The sequence below is a fragment of the Budorcas taxicolor genome, chromosome 23 (assembly GCF_023091745.1).
Source record: "Budorcas taxicolor isolate Tak-1 chromosome 23, Takin1.1, whole genome shotgun sequence".
NCBI classification, from domain to species: Eukaryota; Metazoa; Chordata; class Mammalia; order Artiodactyla; family Bovidae; genus Budorcas; species Budorcas taxicolor.
The window spans coordinates 17,023,561-17,041,976 of NC_068932.1; the positions used below are offsets into that span (position 1 = coordinate 17,023,561).

Sequence of the window (18,416 nt, forward strand, 5' to 3'; positions counted from 1 at the left end):
TTTCCAGTCCTGTGGCCGCTGCTGAGTTTTCCAAATTTGCTGGCATATTGAGTGCAGCATCATCTTTCAGGATTTGAAATAGCTCAACTGGAATTCCATCACCTCCACTAGCTTTGTTCATAGTGATGCTTCCTAAGGCTCACTTGACTTCACATTCCAGGATGTCTGGCTCTAGGTGAGTGATCACACCATCGTGATATCTGGGTCATGAAGATCTTTTTTGTCCAGTTCTTCTGTGTATTCTTGCCACCTCTTCTTAATATTTTCTGCTTCTGTTAGGTCCATACTATTTCCGTCCTTTATTGAGCTCATCTTTGCATGAAGTGTTCCCTTGATATCTCTAATTTTCTTGAAGAGATCTCTAGTCTTTCCCATTCTATTGTTTTCCTCTATTTCTTTGCATTGATTGCTGAGGAAGCCTTTCTTATCTCTTCTTGCTATTCTTTGGAACTCTGCATTCAGATGGGTATATCTTTCCTTTTCTCCTTTGCTTTTTGCTTTTCTTCTTTCTACAGCTATTTGTAAGGCTTCCTTAGACAGCCATTTTGCTTTTTTTGCATTTCTTTTTCTTGGGGATGGTCTTGATCCCTGTCTCCTGTACAATGTCACAAACCTCCATAGTTCTTCAGGCACTCTATCTGATCTAGTCTCTTAAATCTATTTCTCACTTCCACTGTATAATCATAAGGGATTTGATTTAGGTCATACCTAATGGTCTAGTGGTTTTCCTCACTGTCTTCAATTTCAGTCTGAATTTGGCAATGAGGAGTTCATGATCTGAGCCATGGGCAGCTCCCTGTCTTGTTTTTGCTGACTCTATAGAGCTTCTCCATCTTTGGCTGCAAAGAATATAATCAGTCCGATTTCGGTGTTGACCATCTGGTGATGTCCATGTGTAGAGTCTTCTCTTGTGTTGTCGGAAGAGGGTGTTTCCTATGACCAGTGCGTTCTCTTCGCAAAACTCTATTAGCTTTTGCCCTGCTTCATTCTATATTCCAAGGCCAAATTTACCTGTTACTCCAGGTGTTTCTTAACTTCCTGCTTTTGCATTCCAGTCTCCTATAATGAAAAGGACATCTTTTTTGGGTTTTAGTTCTAAAAAGTCTTGTAGATCTTCCTAGAACTGTTCAACTTCAGCTTCTTCAGCGTTACTGGTTGGGGCATAGACTTGGATAACTGTGATATTGAATGGTTTGCCTTGGAAACGAACAGAGATCATTGTTGTCGTTTTTGAGATTGCATCCAGGCACTGCATTTTGGACTCTTGTTGACCATGATGGCTACTCCATTTCTTCTAAGGGATTCCTGCCCACAGTAGTAGATAGAATGGTAGACTTTAGTGATAGAATATATGATAGTCCTCTTTTGCTTCTTGTTTGGTTAATCCCAGTTTACTGTTTTGGACTTGAAAGTAACATCTAGGTTTTATTATTAAGTGATCAACCAGCTTAAACTGCCAGAAGATATGATGCCACGCATTTTAGAAGAAGAAGGATTCTATATTCAGAAAAAGCCAGAAATATATAAAAAGACCTGCAACAAAATGGAAAATCGTCTGCTTAAACTAGAAGAGGCAAGTTCACTACCTGATAAGCTAAATCACTCACTTGCAGTATGTGACATTTGTTTTTAGTGTAATATTTAATTACTCTATTCTTAAATATTTTTAATAGGGAAAGTGTTGGTTTGAAGAAAGTGGAGAAATAATGTCATTACCTTCACCTATTAGACGGTCATGGAATTTCAGACTAAACATAAACAAGGAACCTTTAAATCCAGCACTGAAGACCATGTATAGAAAGGTAACCAACAGTTTATTTGTGATTATGTTTAGAATTCTTGTAACATAAATTATAACTTGTATATTTACTTGTATACTTATTTTGTTAATTCACCTTTTGAGGATATTAGTAAGTCTAGTAAAGGCAAAACTATGATGAAGTATTCAATAGTCATTAAAATTATGTTTTCAAGGAATATTTAATGATCTGGGGGAGAGCTCAGAATGTGAAGTTTAAAAAAAGGCAGAACATGAAATTTCATATGATCCTATCTTTATAAAAACAGATAATGAGTGAATGAATTTATCAATGAATAAGTACAGACATATGTGTGTATATAGATTAAAGTCTGGGAAATATATCAGAGTTAATTATCTCTGGATAGTAGGACATAGGCTTATTTTTATTTTTTTTCTTATACTCTCTTCTAGATTTCAGAAATGAATATATATTGTACTTATAATCAAAGGAACAAATTTTATATGTATTTCGGAGCACCTTATGAAAATTAGCAGTTCATTAACCTAATGAAAAGAAATATTTAGACAGCAATAGTTATATTAAAAATCTGGCATAAAAAATTTAAATAAGAATTATGTACAAAAACTTAATTGCTCAATCACTTGCCTTTGTTGTTGTTCAGTCACATAATTGTATGACTCTTTGCAACCCCACGGACTGCAGCACACCAGGCTTCCCTGCTTTTAATTATCACCCAGAGTTCACTAAAACTCATGTCCATTGAGTCGATGATGCCATCCAATCATCTCATCTTCTGTTGTCCCTCTTCTCCTGCTTTCAGTCTTTCCCAGCATCAGAACTTTATCCAATGAGTTGGCTTTTCACATCAGGTGGCCAAAGTGTTGGAACTTCAGCTTCAGCATCAGTCCTTCAGTGAATATTCTCAGTTAATTTCTTTTAGGATTGACTGGTTTGATCTCCTTGCTGTTCAAGGCAATCTCAAGAGTCTTCTTCAATACCACAGTTCAGTTCAGTCGCTCAGTTGTGTCCGACTCTTTGCGACCCCATGAATCGCAGCACGCCAGGCCTCCCTGTCTATCACCAACTCCCGGAGTTCACTCAGACTCGTGTTCATCGAGTCGGTGATGCCATCCAGCCATCTCATCCTCTGTCGTCCCCTTCTCCTCCTGCCCCCAATCCCTCCCAGCATCAGAGTCTTCTCCAATGAGTCAACTCTTCGCATGAGGTGGCCAAAGTACTGGAGTTTCAGCTTTAGCATCATTCCTTCCAAAGAAATCCCAGGGTTGATCTCCTTCAGAATGGACTGGTTGGATCTCTTTGCAGTCCAAGGGACTCTCAAGAGTCTTCTCCAACACCACAGTTCAAAAGCATCAATTCTTCGGCATTCAGCCTTCTTCACAGTCCAACTCTCACATCCATACATGACTACTGGAAAAATCATAGCCTTGACTAGACAGACCTTAGCTGGCAAAGTAATGTCTCTGCTTTTGAATATGCTATCTAGGTTGCTCATAACTTTTCTTCCAAGGAGTAAGCGTCTTTTAATTTCATGGGTGCAGTCACCATCTGCAGTGATTTTGGAACCCAGAAAAATAAAGTCTGACACTGTTTCCACTGTTTCCCCATCTATTTCCCATGAAGTGATGGGACGGGATGCCATGATCTTCATTTTCTGAATGTTGAGCTTTAAGCCAACTTTTTCACTCTCCTCTTTCACTTTCATCAAGAAGCTTTTTAGTTCCTCTTCACTTTCTGCCATAAGGGTGGTGTCACCTGCATATCTGAGGTTATTGATATTTCTCCTGGCAATCTTGATTCCAGCTTGTGCTTCTTCCAGTCCAGCGTTTCTCATGATGTGCTCTGCGTATAAGTTAAATAAGCAGGGTGACAATATACAGCCTTGACCTACTCCTTCCCCTATTTGGAACCAGTCTGTTGTTCCATGTCCAGTTCTCACTGTTGCTTCCTGACCTGCATACCAATTTCTCAAGAGGCAGGTCAGGTGGTCTGGTATTCCCATCTCTTGAAGAATTGTCCACAGTTTATTGTGATCCACAGAGTCAAAGGCTTTGGCATAGTCAATAAAGCAGAAATAGATGTTTTTCTGGAACTCTCTTGCTTTCCATGATCCAATGGATGTTGGCAATTTGATCTCTGGTTCCTCTGCCTTTTCTAAAACCAGCTTGAACATCAGGAAGTTCACGGTTCACGTACTGCTGAAGCCTGGCTTGGAGAATTTTGAGCATTACTTTACTAGCGTGTGAGATGAGTGCAATTGTGTGGTAGTTTGAGCATTCTTTGGCGTTGCCTTTCTTTGGGATTGGAATGAAAACGGACCTTTTCCAGTCCTCTGACCACTGCTGAGTTTTCCAAATTTGCTGGCATATTGAGTGCAGCACTTTCACAGCATCATCTTTCAGGATTTGAAATAGCTCAACTGGAATTCCATCACCTCCACTAGCTTTGTTCAAAAGCATCAGTTCTTCAGTATTCAGCTTTCTTTACAGTCCAACTCACATCCATACATGACTACTGGAAAAACCATAGTTTTGACTAGATGGACCTTTGTTGGGAAAGTAATGTCTCTGCTTTTTAATATGCTGTCTAGGTTGGTCATAATTTTCTTCCAAGGAGCAAGCATCTTTTAATTTCATGGCTGCAGTCACCATCTGCAGTGATTTTGGAGCCTCAGGAAATAAAGACTGTCACTGTTTCCATTGTTTCCCCATCTGTTTCCCATGAAGTGATGGGACCAGGTGCCATGATCTTACTTTTCCTCTTCTAGTAATTATATGCCTTTTGTAGTCAATGCTTTTTCTTAAAAGATGCCTTTCTGTATCTCTTTCTTTTTTAAAAAAATTAATTATTTTAGTTGGAGGCTAATTACTTTACAATATTGTAGTGGTTTTTGCCATACATTGACATGAATCAGCCATGGGTATACATGTGTTCCCCATCCTGAACCCTGCTCCCACCTCCCTCCCCATCCCATCCCTCATATTCCACTAGCTGCAACATTTTAACAGCAAGAGCATTTCATTCCTTATAATGCTGATACTTCTCAGCTTACACAGAAAATAAGGTTTCTCCCTAAACTGAAGAGATTTATACTTTCGGAGGTCTCCTTATCTTTCTTTAACATGTGATAATCTTCTTTCTACATAATATATGCTCTCTTTTCTTCTGCATAGTCTCTGTTTATTTCTCAGAGAATCTAGAAAAGTTTTTTTAAATTCCTCATATAATATGTTTTTAATATCTTTATACCACTTATAAATTTATTTCAGGATTTTCTAAAAATACACCAAAACTTCTTGCTGCTAAGAAAATCTTTTACCATTTTACCATAAAAAAGTGCATTTAAGGTTTAATTAGTTGTCCTACTTTTAAAATTAAGACAAATACAAAATTTTTTTAATCATGAATGAGTGTTGATGTTTTTACCAAAATTCCTTGCTGTTACCCATACTTTGAGTAGACAAAACCCGTAAGAGTTTTACCTTCTTTTTTAAAATTGGCTTGTTTTACTTTCTGATGAGTATCTGTTGGTTCTTTCAGGTTCTCTTAACAGGATGGTCAGATGTTTCATTGCTTCTTTCGACTTTTATACAGTCAGCAATACTATGCAGATCTTGCTGTTAGTGGTTTTTCTCCACCCACTTGTATTTTGGATTCGGTGGAGATGTTTTCAGATGCAATTTTGTTTAAAATCTTGTCCCTGGATTTTTGGTCTTGCTATCTAGTTACTCTGCTTGTTTTGTATAGATATTTGGGAACATAGGCATATCTCTGAGATATTGCTGGTTCACTTCTAGACCACCACAGTAAAGCAAGTCAAATGAATTTTTTGGTTTTGAAAAATGTCAAAAGTGCATGTAAAAGTTATGTCTACACTAATCTGTAGTTTATTAACTATTCAATAGCATTATGGCTAAAAAACCCAGTGTACGTATCTGAATTAAAAAACACTTTATTGCTACAAATGCTATTAATAATTGTCATCGGAGCTTTCTGCTCTTTTCTAATTTCAGTCAAGCTAATTTCAGTGTTTCATGGACTCTTAGAGTTGGAATAAATATAAAAATGTCACTTCACCATGCATGTAAACTTGAGTATTAAAATTCATTCTGTAGCACCATCCTTAGCAGGTAATATTCTGGAATTGCTGCTGCTAAGTCGCTTCAGTCGTGTCTGACTCTGTGCGAACCCAGAAACGGCGCCCATCAGGCTCCCCTGTCCCTGGGATTCTCCAGGCAAGAACACTGGAGTGGGTTGCCATTTCCTTCTCCAGTGCATGAAAGTGAAAAGTGAAAGTGAAGTCGCTCAGTCGTGTCCGACCCTCAGCGACCCCATGGACTGCAGCTCCTCTGTCCATGGGATTTTCCAGGCAAGAGTACTGGAGTGGGGTGCCATTGCCTTCTCCATTCTGGAATTGGTGTCAGACAAATACCTCTGCCTGCCTTTCCCTTCTGTCTCCTCTACAGTTTTTATTATGCACAGCCAGCTATGGAGGCAAGGTTCATTTGGGGTTTCTCACTGGGAAATAAAAATCTCAATGCTGTAAGGGCCACTGAAGCAGAGATAATAGTTTGCGGTTTAAGTCTAGCTCCAGATGATTATTAGATTATCACATTAACGAACTATTGACCCACCAATTCTAAACACCATTTTTTTTTATCATGATCCTTTAGGAAATTACTTGGGGGCTTGTAACTTGAAAGTTCAGCCTGTGTCAGCACATAGTAGTAAAGTAGATGACCATTTATAGTAAGGTGATTAAAATGCTCCAATATAAATATATGAAATCAAGGGCTATAATCAGTTTTAGAAAGAAGAAGCAAACAATTGTTTTTTTTGCTTTTGTCTTCATTTTCTTACAGTTAGCACATTACTTTTATAAGGAGTTACTTGTAATTAAAAAAATAGAATTGAATTAACATTGTGTGAATACTTTTCTTTAAAAGGCAGTGAAATCTGATTTAGAAAGCTCCATTAGGAACAAAATGGAAGGTCAAAGGGAAATGTACCAATTAGATCTCAATATAGTGGGTTTGCAATTCAGTCATCATCCTCTCTTCAATCAAGAACAAGTATTATGTGCTAGGCTGCTCCAACTTTATGAGTGTTTTCAGGACAGGCAGCAACAGAATTTACCACAGCTGCTTTATGAGAAGGTAAGCATGGTTTTCATTACGTTTACAGAGCTGAATCTTTAATATTGAAAGAAAAAAAAAACTTAGTACAGAGCAAGTTATGGTGGAATATTCCCTTAGCACTTCAACTATTTAACCAAATAAAAGAAAGCTTGATTTCAGTTTTTCTGAAAAGAAACTGTAGGAATTAACTGACCAGGGAGACAGACTCAAACATATCCTTCAGGATGTTTAGCATTTATAAATAGTGTGCTAATCAATGGGTATTTCTTGATCCTATGACTCAAGAAGAATATTTGAAATGATTACTATTTAAAAGAACCAAATGACTATTTCAAGTCTTGTAAGAAAGTATTTTTGATAAAAATATTAATGATCCTGAACCTTCTACAGAGTTTAGTATGAGAATGATTTAGCCAACTAATCGTCTAATGACACGCATGCGTGTGCACACGTGCGTGTGTGTTTGTGTGTGTGGCGCATGCACTCAGTCGTGTCCAACTCTTTGTGACCCCGTGGACTATAGCCTGCCAGGTTGCTCTGTCCATGGAATTCTTGCATGCATGCCTGTTAAGTAGCTTCAGCCGCGTCCGACTCCTTGCAGCCCTGTGGACTGTGGCTCACCAGGCTCCTCAGTCCATGGGATTCTCCAGGCAAGACTATTGGAGTGGGTTACTTCAGGGGATCTTCCAGACTCCAGGATCAAACCTGCATATGTCTCCTGCTTGGCAGGCAGGTTCTTTATGGAAGCCCAATGACATCATAAAGGGTACATAAAATCTGAGGAGAAATCAAAGAAATATACCCACTGACTACTTTTATAGATATGTACCTCTCCTTTAGACTGTATGCTGAGTTTTTGATACATGAATATTTTGTTAACTAGTGTTCTCTCTGAAAAGATATTCTGATAGGTCTCATTCAGCTAATTAATACACTTAAATATTTAGTGAGGTATTTAGTTAAATAATCAAGCCTAGTAGGGTCACCAAGACATTTCAATACACTAGAAATGAATTATACCTTAATATATTTGCTTTTTAAAGTACAAGTGCAGAAACAATAGGACTTAATCCATTTGACTGAGTTTTCATGTAGCAAATGTGTGGGAGTACTTCCTAAATGAAGCCTATGAATTAATAAGGTCAGAGTATTTCCTAAAACAAAAGTTGAATATTCTAACTTTTAGTTTAATATGACCATTGTTTTTTTGAATGAAAGAACCAACTCTGAAACTAAGATGTAGGCCATTGAAAATATGATTTGTCTATTTAATAGTTTTCCAGCACTGTTGTGTAATCTTTGAATCCTGATCTAGCAATAGCAATTTTGTTTCACTAGAATACTACCTGTTACTGTACATAAAAACTCATTTGTTTTTCATGTAGCATGGCTTTCTGTGTAAAATAATATTGAGGGATCATTATTTGCAAAGTTTTTATTATGTTAATGATTCTTAGGAGCCAAAAGTAATTTCTTAGCTGTTTTTTACTTTTCTTTGCTTTATTTTAAATGTGCACATAAAAAGTGCACGTTTATTTATTTAAAATGTGCACATAAAAATGTGCACATTTATTTATTTTAAATAAATATGCACATAAACATTTTCTCCAGTTTCCTGGTAAATTGTAAAAAGAGAAATTTGATAGGGCATGTGTATGCCCTTCTAAAATGAAAGAGAACTGTAGGAGGAAGGGAGAAAGACCAAGAGTTGCAGGGTGTGACCATTGGTCTGCCAAAATATTGATTTATAATTTTTGCATCCTTTTAGTCCCTTCGTGTGAAATATATGGCTCTGCTTGTTCTCAGTGTGTTCAAACCAAGTTCAAAGTAGTAGGAGACTCAGTGACATCCAGGGATTTCTTAAACTGCAAAGTGTCCTGTTATGTGAATGTGAATTCCACTTAAAGAACACGGAGGAGTGTTGTAGACAGTATAAAAGAGTGGAACGGATCCTCAGTTTTGCAGAGTTCTGCTGTTGTGCCCTCTAGTTTACACAGGAGGGAAATTGCACAAGTAACCCAGGAATTCATTCCCACTGTAAGAGATTCAGTGTAGAAGTTTCATACTGTGAAAGTCCCACTTCAGTCTTCACCTCATGGTTTAAACTAAAGATCTCTTTTCCATGTTTCTCTGTATATACATATTCCATGATAGATTTTAAGAGAAATTGGATCTTCTGGTATGTATTATTTGGCAACTTGGCTTTTTAAAATTACTTCTTTTTTAAAGTAATTTAATTACTTTAAAATCACTTGTAATTTAAAATTACAAGTCTTGGAGCTTGTCCCATATCTCTATATATAGACCCATAATAAACATGTGTTTTAATATGTTCAATCACTCCTCATTCTTGACACTTCTTATGGTCATGAATGACTTCATAAATTACTTCTTAGGTCATTTCCATCTTATGATTACAAGTAATAAAGCAGTGAACATCCGTGTATCTGTGTATTTGAGCACATGTGTGAAAACTTCTGTAGGCTAGATTTGTAGAAGTGAAAGTTCTTGGTCAAGAGTAAGGGTGCATGAAGTTTAAATTTTTATCAGAGAGTAATGAATTGCCTTTCCAAGAAAGTTTTTCAGTTTGAATTTCCACTGATAGTACAGGACGGAGCTTACTTCCCAGAGTCCTAACCAATAGTTGATATTACTTGCCCAGTTTTCTGTATAGCTTTGTTCATCTTTATAAGAGTTTTCATATATATATATATATATGTACAAACATATATACACATATAACTATTTACACGTGTACATACACACACATTGCATGTACAAAATGTATATCTTTTGAATATGTTTTAAATATTTTTTTCCCATTCTGTTACTTGCCTTTTGACTTCATTTTTCCTATCTCGTGGAAATATTTAAAATTTTATGAGGTCAAATCTGTCAGTTTTTTTCTTTGGGGACTTTAGGTTTTGTTGTTCATTTATTAAATTTCCTAGATTTTTATCAGTTAGCATATCTTTGGTTACTTAGCATATCTTTGGTTACAATTCACAGAGAGCTCTCTCAGTTGCTTTAAACCATAGGGAAAAGGTATGACTTTATGTATCAAAAGTTCTAAGTTAGGGCAGTTCTGTAGTTGGTTAATTTGATGGCTCAACAATATGAACAACCCTGACTTCTCTAAGGACAAGTATCTCCTCATTGGTTTTTTTCCTAGAATAAAATTTGTATATTCTTATAGAGTTAATCTTCCATATGAACATTAGAATTAGCTTGTCAACTTCTATTTTAAAGATTCCCCTACCATTTTTACTGCAGCTGCTTTGAAAATGAAAGTGTTAGTCTCTCAGTCACGTCCGACTCTTTGCAATCCCATGGACTGTAGCCCACCAGGCTTCTCTGTCCGTAGAACTCTCCAGGCAAGAATAGTACGTAGCCATTCCCCTCTCCAGGAGATCTTCTGACCCAGGGACCGAACCTGGGTCTCTTGCATTGCAGGCAGCTTCTTTACCATCTGAACCACTGGCTATTATATCGTGAAAGAAATTTTATCTTTAAAAAATTGGGTTTCCTCATCCAGGCATTCAGCATGTCTTCACAGTTGTTGAGGTCTTCTCTTGTGTCTTGCAGTAGAAGTTTATATCCATTGACTCCAGTCTTGGAGTTCCCACAGACTGTCCCTAACTGTGATAGGCTTTTTCTGCCTATCCCTGTTGTAGAGAACAGTTTCCCTGGTTTTATTTCTTTGTCAATATTCTCTGTGAATAGTTCTCTTTGTTTTATAGTTTCTTCAGTACATTTTGTTGATTTTATTTGATTTCTTTTCCTATGTTGCTATATATTTATTCTTTTATAGATGTAGATATAATTATAAAATACTTATATAGATATGGTTGTGATGATTGCAGTGGATATGGATAAAGACAGATAGATATCTTTTCTGTAACCATGGGATATTAGGTAGAAGATAAAATAGATTCCTGTGTTCAATCTTCTATCTTGATTGATTGACATTTCCTTATGTTAATTGATCAAATGACTACCTAGAAGTTGCATGGTATAAGGTTTATTTCTTAGACAAATATTGAGGCTCTTTTTCAGTTCTGCCTGAAGGTACTTTTATGAAATATATTTTGGACAACAAGACAGTAATACAAAAAAAGTATACACTTGTGTTTCTGATGCACATACTTAGACCTACAGGTGAATTGGAGTGATAGTAACAGGTGGATGAAGTGTACCAAAAAAGCTCTTTCGTTTTAGCTTAAAGCACTGATGGATGCTACCAGATTAGCAAATGAAAATTCGGAAATAAGCCAGCTGACCAGAGAATCTTTGCAGGACTATTATTGGCAGATAAGGTAGGTTTTAGGACATTCTTGTATTCATCAAGCATTTATTAAGGAGCTTGTTTAAACAAAGTATTGTACTATGCTGTGGAAGATGTAAAATGAGAAACTAACAATATCCTTACTATTTTAAAAATTGAAATATAGCTGATTTGCAATATTTTGTTAGTTTCAGGTATACAGCAAAGTGATTCAGTTGTAATTTTCTGATTATATTCCATTATAAGTTTTATCAAATATTTGCCATTATAAGATTTATCAAATATAACTCCCTGTGCTAAGCAGTAAGTCTTTGTTGCTTATCTATTTTATGTGTAATAGTTTGGGTTAATCCAACACTTCTAATTTGTTCCTCCTTCCCTCCTTTCCCCTTTGGTAGCCTTAAGTTTCTTTTCTATGCCTCTGAGTTTGTTTCTGTTCTATATACAGATTCATTTGTATTATTTTTTAGATTCCACATATATGTGATGTTATATAGTATTTGTTTACTCTTTTGACTTGCTTTACTAAGTAAAATACTCTCTAGGTCCACGTATGTGTGCTTGCTAAGTCGCTTCAGTCGTGTCTGATTTTTTGCGACCCTGTGGACTGTAGCCACTAGGCTCCTCTGTCCATGGGATTCTCTAGGCAAGAATACTAGAGTGGGTTGTTATGCCATTCTTCAAGGCAATCTTCCTGACCCAGGGATCAAACCCGCATTTCTTATTTCCTCCTGCATTGGCAGGCAGGTTCTTTACCACTAGCGCCACCTGGGAAGTCCCTGTAGGTCCGTATGTTGTTGCAAGTTATAATATTTCATTCTTTTTTATGGCTGAGTAATATTGCATATTTGTGTGTGTGAGGGGATATATACATCTTAAACCAATCATCTGTTGGACCCTTGGGGCTTGTTTCCATCTTCTGGCTGTTGTAGGTACTGCTGCTATGAACACTGGGTGCATATATCTTTTCCAATTAGAGATTTCCTGTTTCCTGGTATATACCCAGGAGTGAGACTGCTGAAGATCCCTAGTCTTTAGGCAGTTAAATAAATGGTTCCAACTTTTTGTAACATTTCTGGGTAAAAATATTTAATAGAAGTATCACATGAAAGTAGTTGTGGTTTTATTAATATGATCTATTTATTTAAAAAATATATGTTGATTAAAAACTATTACAAACTTACTGATACCTTTCAATTGACTTGAATCATGTTTATCTCACGTGTTTGTATGTTTGAGAACTAGTCTGCATACACATATGTACAAGATATATTACTAATTTAATCTAAAAGCAATACTCAATGAGTATGTAGAGTTAAGGACCCTTATTTTTTAAAATGGTCTACAATTTGGGAATCATTAGCTAATAGACTAGTTAGGAAGAGAAATTAGGAAAGTATAAAATAATTGGAAAAATAATTTAAAGACAGTACATAATTATGTGCCTAGGAATCTCCAAAAGCAGGAAAACTCTCTGGGAGGTACTTATTGGGTAGAAAGTTAAACTTGCACAAAGATATGACAACTCTGAGTGATTTGATAGTTAAAGAATTTCTCTGACTCCCTGTCCGTTGACCTAAAATGGCTCTACAAATTCTTAACCATTGGAGGCAAGTTAAATAATTGGGTTTCCTAGAATAGCCTGCTGCTGCTGCTGCTAAATCACTTTAGTTGTGTCCGACTCTGTGTGACCCCATAGACGGCAGCCCACCAGGCTCCCCCATCCCTGGAATTCTCCAGGCAAGAACATTGGAGCGGGTTGCCATTTCCTTTTCCAATGCATGAAAGTGAAAAGTGAAAGTGAAGTCGCCCAGTCGTGTCCAAATCTTAGTGACCCCATGGACCGCAGCCTACCAGGCTCCTCCGTCCATGGGATTTTCCAGGCAAGAGTACTGGAGTGGGGTGCCACTGCCTTCTGGAAGAATAGCCTAGTTCCATATAAACATTGTTACTTGTTCAGTATAAACATTGTTACTTGAGGAAGTTGACATATGCCTTGTACAAGTACTGGCATATAGTGAACTATCTCTGTAAATAGTAGCTGAATGAATGAATAGAAACCAGCAGTATATACAAAACAGTAAATTACTGTTGTTTATAAGCTGAAACTCCAGTACTTCGGCCACCTCACGCGAAGAGTTGACTCATTGGAAAAGACTCTGATGCTGGGAGGGATAAGGGGCAGGAGGAAAAGGGGACGACAGAGGATGAGATGGCTGGATGGCATCACCGACTCGATGGATGTGAGTCTGAGTGAACTCCGGGAGTTGGTGATGGACCGGGAGGCCTGGCGTGCTGCGATTCATGGGGTTGCAAAGAGTCGGACATGACTGAGCGACTGAACTGAACTGAACTGATAAGATTAACTAAAACTTAAAGCCAAAAACACTTATTGACATAAAGAACGCTGAGGAAGTAAGGAAAGACTAAGGAGCAAAAAGAGTGGTAAATATGTGGCTAAGTCTTAGTGAGCAGTCATGTAATGATGTTTTAAGGGCATAAAATTAGAGAGTTCACAAAATGGCTTAGACTTCCCTAAAACTCCTAGAAGAGAGCATAGACAAAACATTCTCTGACATAAATTGTACCAATGTTTTCTTAGCTCTGGCTCCCAAGGCAAATAGAAATAAAAAACCAAAAGTAAACAAATAGGCCCTAATCAAACGACAGACTTTTGTACAGCAAAGGAAACAGACAAAAACAAAACCAAAAAACCCCCAAAACACAATTTATGGAATGAGAGAAAGTATTTGCCAATGATGTGACTGACAAGGGCTTAATCTCCAAAACATATAAATAGCCTGTACAATTCAATAACAAAAAACCAAACAACCCAATCAAAAAATGGGCAGAAGACCTAAATAGAAATTTCTCCAAAGAAAGTGTATAGATGGCCTGTAGGCCCATGAAAAATACTCAACATCACTAATTATTAGAGAAATGAAAATTGAAACTGCAATGAGGTACCACCTCATACCAGTCAAAGTGGCCATCATTAAAAAGTCTGCAAGTAACAAATGGTGGGGAGAGTATGGAAAAAGGGAATCCTCCTACCCTGTTGGTTGAAATATATGTTGGTGTATCCACTATGGAAAACAGGATGGAGGTTCCTCAGAAAACTAAAAATAGAATTACCACATGATCCAGCAATCCCACTTCTAGGCATATACCTGGGTAAAGCTATAATTCAAAAAGATGCATGCACCCCTGTGTTCATAGTAGAACTATTCACAATAGCCAAACATGGAAATAACCTGTAATAAATGTCCATCGACAGATGAATGGATAAGGAAGGATGTGGTCCATATATACAATGGAATACTACTCAGCCATTAAAAATGATGTCATTTGCAGTTTCATGGATAAAACTAGATTGTCATACTGAGTGAAGTAAGTCAGAAAGAGAAAAACAAATACCATATGATATCACTTCTATGTGGAATCTAAAATGAACCTATCTACAAAACAAGCAAACTCACAGACATAGTGATCAGACTTGTGTTGCCAAGTGGGGAAGGAGAGGAAGGGGCTGGGAATTCGGGGTTGGCAGATGCAAACCATTGCATTTAGAATGGATAAACAATAAGGTCTTACTTCATAGTACAGGGAACTGAATATAATTTCTTGGGATAAACCATATTGGGAAAGAATATTTTAAAAAGAATGTATATACGTGTAAAACTGAGTCACTTTGCAGTATAGCAGAGGTTGGCACAATATTATAAATCAACTATACTTCAATTAAAAAACAGTTAAAATATAAAATTTTTAGAATGGAGTAAAGAATGGAGAAGGGTAAGAGTAATTAAAGATATTTGCATTGGCGATTAAGACTTTAGTAAATCAAGGACTTAAATTTTAACTTATAACCTCTAAAGGAAGAGAATAAAAAGATGTCGTTTCCAAATCAAGAGGAAAATGAGATAATAAAAAATACTCAACCGATCCAAAAGAAGGCAAAAAAAAAAAGAGAGAGAAAACGGAACAGAAAAACATGAGACAAGGAGAAACCACAAAAGAAAATGGTGAAGTTAAACCTAAATATATCTAAATGGGTTAACCAATCCATTTTTATATAGACTGGATTATGTTACTTTGATACTCAACTAGTATGCTCACTACCCCATCAGGCAAAGTACTTCTAAATTTGAAGCAGTAGTTCTGATTGTTAATCTGAAAAAAGTATGATAAATATACTACAGAATGTCAAGAAAACCTGGAAATACGTGGATTTTAGTAGAGTACTTTTGAATAGTGAAAAATCTTAAAGATGCATAAATCTCTAAATGGAATTTCATTCTCTATATGAAGATGTGAGTGAAATGAAAAAAAAAAAATGAGGTGGGGAGCCCAGAAGAGTTAGTGCAATAAATTGTTTGAAGCCATTTGTAATGACTTGTAGCTCTAATCCACTAACATGGTGGTTTTTTATTTTTTTCATTTTTATTGGAGTTTGGTTGCTTTACAGTGTTGTGTTAGTTTCTACTGTACAGAAAAGTGAATCATATATATATATGATTATATATATATATATGATTATATATATGATTATATATATATATGATTATATATATGATTATATATATATATATATATATATATCTCCCCTCTCTTGGATTTCCTTCACTGCAGAGCACTGAGTAGATTTTCCTGTGCTATGCAGTAGTTTCTTGTTATCTATTTTATACACAGTATCAATAGTGTGTGTATGTCAATTCCAGTATCCCAATTCATCCCACCCACCCTCCTTTCCCCTTTGGTATCCATATGTTTGTTCTGTACACCTGTATCTCTGTTTCTGGTTTGTAAATAGATTGCCTATACCATTTTTTTCAAATTCCATATATTAATATATGCGTTCCTGTGTGAGACTTGTTTTGTCTCTCAATCCATCCATGTCTCTACAGATGACCCAATTTCACTCCTTTTGTGACAGTAATACTCCATTCTATATGTGTACCACATCTGCTTTATCCATTCCTCTGTTGATAGAGTTAGGCTGTTTCCATGTCCTGGCTATCGTAAATAGTACCGCAGTGAACATTGGGGTGCGTGTGTCTTTTTGAATTCTAGTTTTCTCTGGGTATATGCCCAGTTCACTAATGTATTTTTAATCTAACATTATTGTTGTAGTGATACAAAACAACTCTATGAGTTAGAAAAGGAAAAGGACTTTTCCCTACTACACAGTATATTACGGACTTGGAAACAGATAAAATCCCTTCGACAACGACAAGGGTTTACAAGCACTTCAGTAAAGTTACAGTTTCAGAGGTGAGTGGCTGCTCTGTTTGTTCTTATAGGTCTCCTGAGGAGCTGCCCACTAATCACTGGGAATTAACGGAAACTGGGAAAAAATCCAGAAGTCAGTCAACTGCTTGATGTAGTCAACAAAGAATTTGTGTCTTGAGTATATAAACAGTAGTTACGGCTTTAAGACAACTGTTTTCCGGAGCAACTGCACCATTTTCCATCCCCAACAGAGCATATAATATCAAAGAATCTCCTTTTTAAAGATTAAAATTTAAAGACTAAACTTTGTACTGAAAAGTGTAAACGCCTGCCATCTGAAAGTGTTCCAGATACCTGGGGTTTTGCTGGACTACTAATGGAAGAGGAATAATAGTAATCCCTACTTCGTAGGGTTGCTGTGTTAAGTGAGTTAATATGTGTTCAGTACTTAGAGCATTGCCTGGCATGTACTTGTCAAGTACAGTGTTTGAGGTAGCTAGTAGTAACAGTAGTAGTTGTAATAGTTGTCAGTGATGGTGGTGGTAATGGCTGGAGAAATGATAGTAGCACAGTAGTAGTCGTCGTCAGTGGTGCTGGTGGCGGCGGCAGTCACTGTATTGGTGGTAATGTCATGAAATCCTTACTGTTTACGCATAAACCCCCAGGAGTATAACTGATTTACCACTTACTGTTGCTGTAGTGTCTTGCCCTTACACATGCTCATGTTCACAGCTTAAGAAATATGAGAGGGACTTGCTTGGGCCACTTGGACTGCCACTTGCTTGGTGGTCCAGGGGTTAAGACTCCACACTTAACCATGCAAGGGGTGTGAGTTCAATCCCTGGTTGAGGAACTAAGATCCTACATGCTACCTGTTGTGGCCAAAAATTTAAAAAAAATGAGAGGAAGCACGGGTTATGCCCTTACATTTATATCTTCCATCCCCATTGGTTCCTTATTCTCATCAGAGAGGTTTCTTAATATCCTTAGAAAGGGTGTAAAAATACTAACAGTAAATTAACTGGGCTTCCCTGGTAGTATTTAATAAGTAGGGAGAAATCTGTGAAAACTGAGGACAAGCTTATGAAATTTTATATTTATATGCATATATATGTATGTGTATCATACTGATAAATTCCTTGGGATGTAAAATTATTTAATGTAAGAAATTGGGATGTATGTGTGTAGTGTGTTGGCAAGATCTCTAACAACTCAAATAATTCCATATTTCTGCTTTAAATAATTATTTTTTATTAATTAGGTTAAAAATGAATAAATGTGATGAACAAAAACAAGAATTGTCAAAAATGTCTGAGACTGAGAAGAAAACTGAAGGAAAAGCATTTAAGAACAGGAAGAAACAGGAGGTATTTACACTGCAAAATAACATTCAACTCATCCTAACTGGTTATAATATTTGTTTGATAGAATAGTGATAGAATAGGAAATCTTGATATTTATAATAGTTACCCAACAAAATGACAGATAAAAAAGTTTAATTTTAAGAATAATTGTCCTAAACAGTGAACTTACATTATAAATTATTCATTTTTCTGTTTCTAGAGCTTCTCATGTTTAGCTTCAGAATTTGAAGAAACGGATGTTGAAATAGTAAATCCAATTACTATGATACCACAACTTTCTTTCACAGAAGAATTAACAAACTTATCTAGATGTTCACTGTAAGCATCTTCAAAATTATTTTAAGCATTTTCAGATTATTTTTCTTCATTATATGTTATCTGGTTACTGTATTGTTTCTTTAATAATGTTAGATTTCCTGATTGCTGAGTTTAAAAAATAAATTTGCACTTTAAATTGCTACCATAGTTCTATGATATTATCCTCATTTTAGAGATGGGTATTGAGCTTCTAGTTTATGACTGAGGTGGGACATAAACCAGTTTGGTGTGATGATTGGTTTTTGTTTTGCTATGGTAGTAATTTTTGTTCAGGTGTAAATAGGTGGACTATAAAGCC

The 18,416-nt window shown here is 36.4% G+C and overlaps 1 protein-coding gene across 1 annotated transcript in view; it reads left to right on the forward strand.

Moving 5' to 3' along the window:
* Positions 1–18,416, forward strand: part of CC2D2B (coiled-coil and C2 domain containing 2B) — a 91,582-nt gene that overhangs the window by 8,737 nt on the left and 64,429 nt on the right. The window contains exons 7-13 of the mRNA XM_052661168.1: positions 1,437–1,573; positions 1,674–1,802; positions 6,728–6,937; positions 11,138–11,235; positions 16,338–16,478; positions 17,698–17,803; positions 18,000–18,118. Coding sequence (XP_052517128.1) covers positions 1,437–1,573; positions 1,674–1,802; positions 6,728–6,937; positions 11,138–11,235; positions 16,338–16,478; positions 17,698–17,803; positions 18,000–18,118 — 940 coding nt within the window. The remainder of the gene's footprint in view (positions 1–1,436; positions 1,574–1,673; positions 1,803–6,727; positions 6,938–11,137; positions 11,236–16,337; positions 16,479–17,697; positions 17,804–17,999; positions 18,119–18,416) is intronic.